The sequence below is a fragment of the Vicia villosa genome, linkage group LG7 (assembly GCF_029867415.1).
Source record: "Vicia villosa cultivar HV-30 ecotype Madison, WI linkage group LG7, Vvil1.0, whole genome shotgun sequence".
NCBI lineage: Eukaryota > Viridiplantae > Streptophyta > Magnoliopsida > Fabales > Fabaceae > Vicia > Vicia villosa.
Window position 1 is genome coordinate 21,451,044 of NC_081186.1, and position 2,603 is coordinate 21,453,646.

The 2,603-nt window shown below is 45.6% G+C and overlaps 1 protein-coding gene across 1 annotated transcript; it reads right to left on the reverse strand.

Moving 5' to 3' along the window:
* Positions 1–302: 302 nt before the first annotated feature.
* Positions 303–2,312, reverse strand: LOC131618752 (uncharacterized). Its single transcript, XM_058889916.1, has one exon. It carries the CDS (start codon positions 2,310–2,312, stop codon positions 303–305), a length of 2,010 nt encoding a protein of 669 aa, XP_058745899.1.
* Positions 2,313–2,603: the final 291 nt, after the last annotated feature.

The window sequence follows — 2,603 nt, forward strand, 5'->3', positions numbered from 1 at the left end:
TTTCCAGCATTGATATTAGACACAACCCCTTCAAGCTGATTTACTGAGATCTCAGGAGGGACAAAGGCAGTGCCTAGGAGTCTCAATAAAGCATTTCGATGTGTCTCGGAGCATAAGAGCAACTGTAAGATCGAGATCTTAGATTGAGTTTGACTCAGCTGGTCAACCACTTTATACTCACTCTTCTTGATGATCTTGAGGAATTCTTCCATCTCTTTGGCCACAGTGTCCTCAGAATTAGAACTTTGCCCCTGGTCCATAGTATCTTCTATCACTCCTTTCCCTTTTGCTTGAGCTAGCGCTTATGTATTGTCATCGCGAGTACTCTGGGGAGGATTGAAAATACGACCACTTCTTGTCATTCTTCCAATGCCAACAACATTATCAACATCTTCTTTCTCAACCGGTGCTTTAATCTCATACTTGGCCCCTTGGTAGAAAACTTCTCCGCCATAATTCCATGGGATTGCTTTCTCACTAGTATACGGAACGGGACCAGGTGATGTAATAACCAAAGGAGGTGCTCTAGCAGGAATTGGGATCTTAGCAGGAGTGTAGGGGATGGATGCCACATTAATTTCATTCTCGAATACCTCGGGCCGTCGTACGCGCTCAAACTGTAGATACCCGCTATCTATCAACTGTTGAATACCATTCTTCACTTTATCACAAACTGAGGAAGTGGCCATGCAATCATTACACAATTCTCCACAACCAGCACATAGCCCCATTCTCAATAATTCTACTTTCAGTAAAGGCAACAGAGAGCCTAACTTAGTCACGTCCTTAACCAAACGAGTGTCTTCAACACAATCGAGGGCGTTTGCAGCATGAGACCCATGAGGGGGCATGGGATTTTGAACAACATTAGGCCCTGGAGTAGGAGTGAACTCAATGGCCTTGGAGTCGAGAAGATTTTGAACCTGATACTTCAATGCTTTGCAGTTTTCAATGTTATGCCCAGGTGCTCCAGAGTGGAACTCACACCTTGCATTAGCATCCCAATTAGGAGGCAACTTAGCAGGAGTGGCTAGAGTTCTCAATTGTACCAACTTCAAGTCGAGGAGGTATGGCAATACTTGTGCATATGTCATCGGGATCGGGTCAAAAGTTCTCTCAGGTGCCTTTGGTTGATACTGGCGCGGAGTATACCCTCGTTGCTGATGTTGCTGAAATGGAACATTCGGTATAGTCACGGCGGCCACTTGTTGATGAGCCTGGCTTTTGCCTTTACCATAATAAGCAGCGCTCGTCTCACCCTCTCTTTTCTTGGCAAACCCGTTATAAGGTTTCTTTCCAACAACCCCAGAAGAGGAACTAGCAGCACTCGGATTCTGAATTCTACCAGCCTTGATTCCACTTTCAATTCTCTCACCAATCATGACCAACTCGGCGAAACTCGAGGATGCAGAACAAGCAGAATAGTATTGACCTTCCAAAGTATTGGTGAACAGGTCCATCATTTCTCTCTCCAACATAGGTGGTTGAACTCTGGCTGCCAACTCGCGCCATTTTTGCGCGTATTCTTTGAAGGACTCATTAGCTTTCTGAGATAGATTCTGCAATTGAGTGCGATTGGGTGCCATGTCAACGTTATATTGATACTGCTTTATGAAGGCATCAACCAAGTCTCTCCAGCTTCGAATACTAGCTCTTTCCAGCCTCATATACCATTCCAAAGATGCCCCAGTTAGGCTATCTTGGAAGAAATGCATCAACAGCCCCTCATCCTCAGAATAGACATGCATCTTGCGGTAGTAAGCTCGGACATGGGTCTTGGGACAAGTATTCCCCTTGTACTTCTCAAAATCCGGCACTTTGAATTTCGGCGGCACGCGGACACCAGGAACCAAACCCAAGTCATTAATGTCCATACCAAGTCCTTGGCCTTCCATTGCCCTCATCCTTTCCTCCAGACCTCTGAACATTCTTCCAGCATCATGCGGAAATCCCCATTCACTTTCAGGAAACAAGTCCTCATGTCGGTCCTCTTCCAACACGGGGATAGCAGCAGCCCTTCTGATTTGTTGTGTGGTTTGCCCTTCAGGAGTAGGCTGGGGAGGCCCACGGGGATTACCTTGATTAGCAGCAGGAGGAATTACACCAGGTCCTCCGATCACAGGCTCACCATTGACACGAATATCAGCAGGATTTCTTTGTGGGGGATCCGCGACAACCTGAGCAACTGTGTCCATCCTGATTCTGAGTTCTTCTTGGCGATCAGCCATGTTTTGCATGACTTCCATGAACTGAGCCATCTGAGCAGTAACCTGAGTTCTCATCTGGATAAGATCATCCCTTAACTGATCCATTTTCACTGAACGATTAGCCCTTGTGTAGTAGCGATGTGTAGGTGGAGGTGCAATTGCTGAAAGAGAAAACCTATCCAGTCCAATAAGAACATCATCTGATGTACCTGTTTGTGCATGATGTGCATGAGGTGCATGTGTGCATATGATGTGAAGTGCCATTTTCAGAGTATCCAAAATCGAATTGATGGTCAAGAACAAATAACAACGTGATGAGAGAGATATCAAGTGAAAACGGAAAGCAATTCATTTCATTCATAACAGCTCCCTAAGGCGAGTAGGTTCATACACAAA

Excerpts from the sequence above, each read along its gene's own strand:
- LOC131618752 (XM_058889916.1), bottom strand. The coding sequence starts at position 2,312 with ATGGATCAGTTAAGGGATGATCTTATCCAGATGAGAACTCAGGTTACT.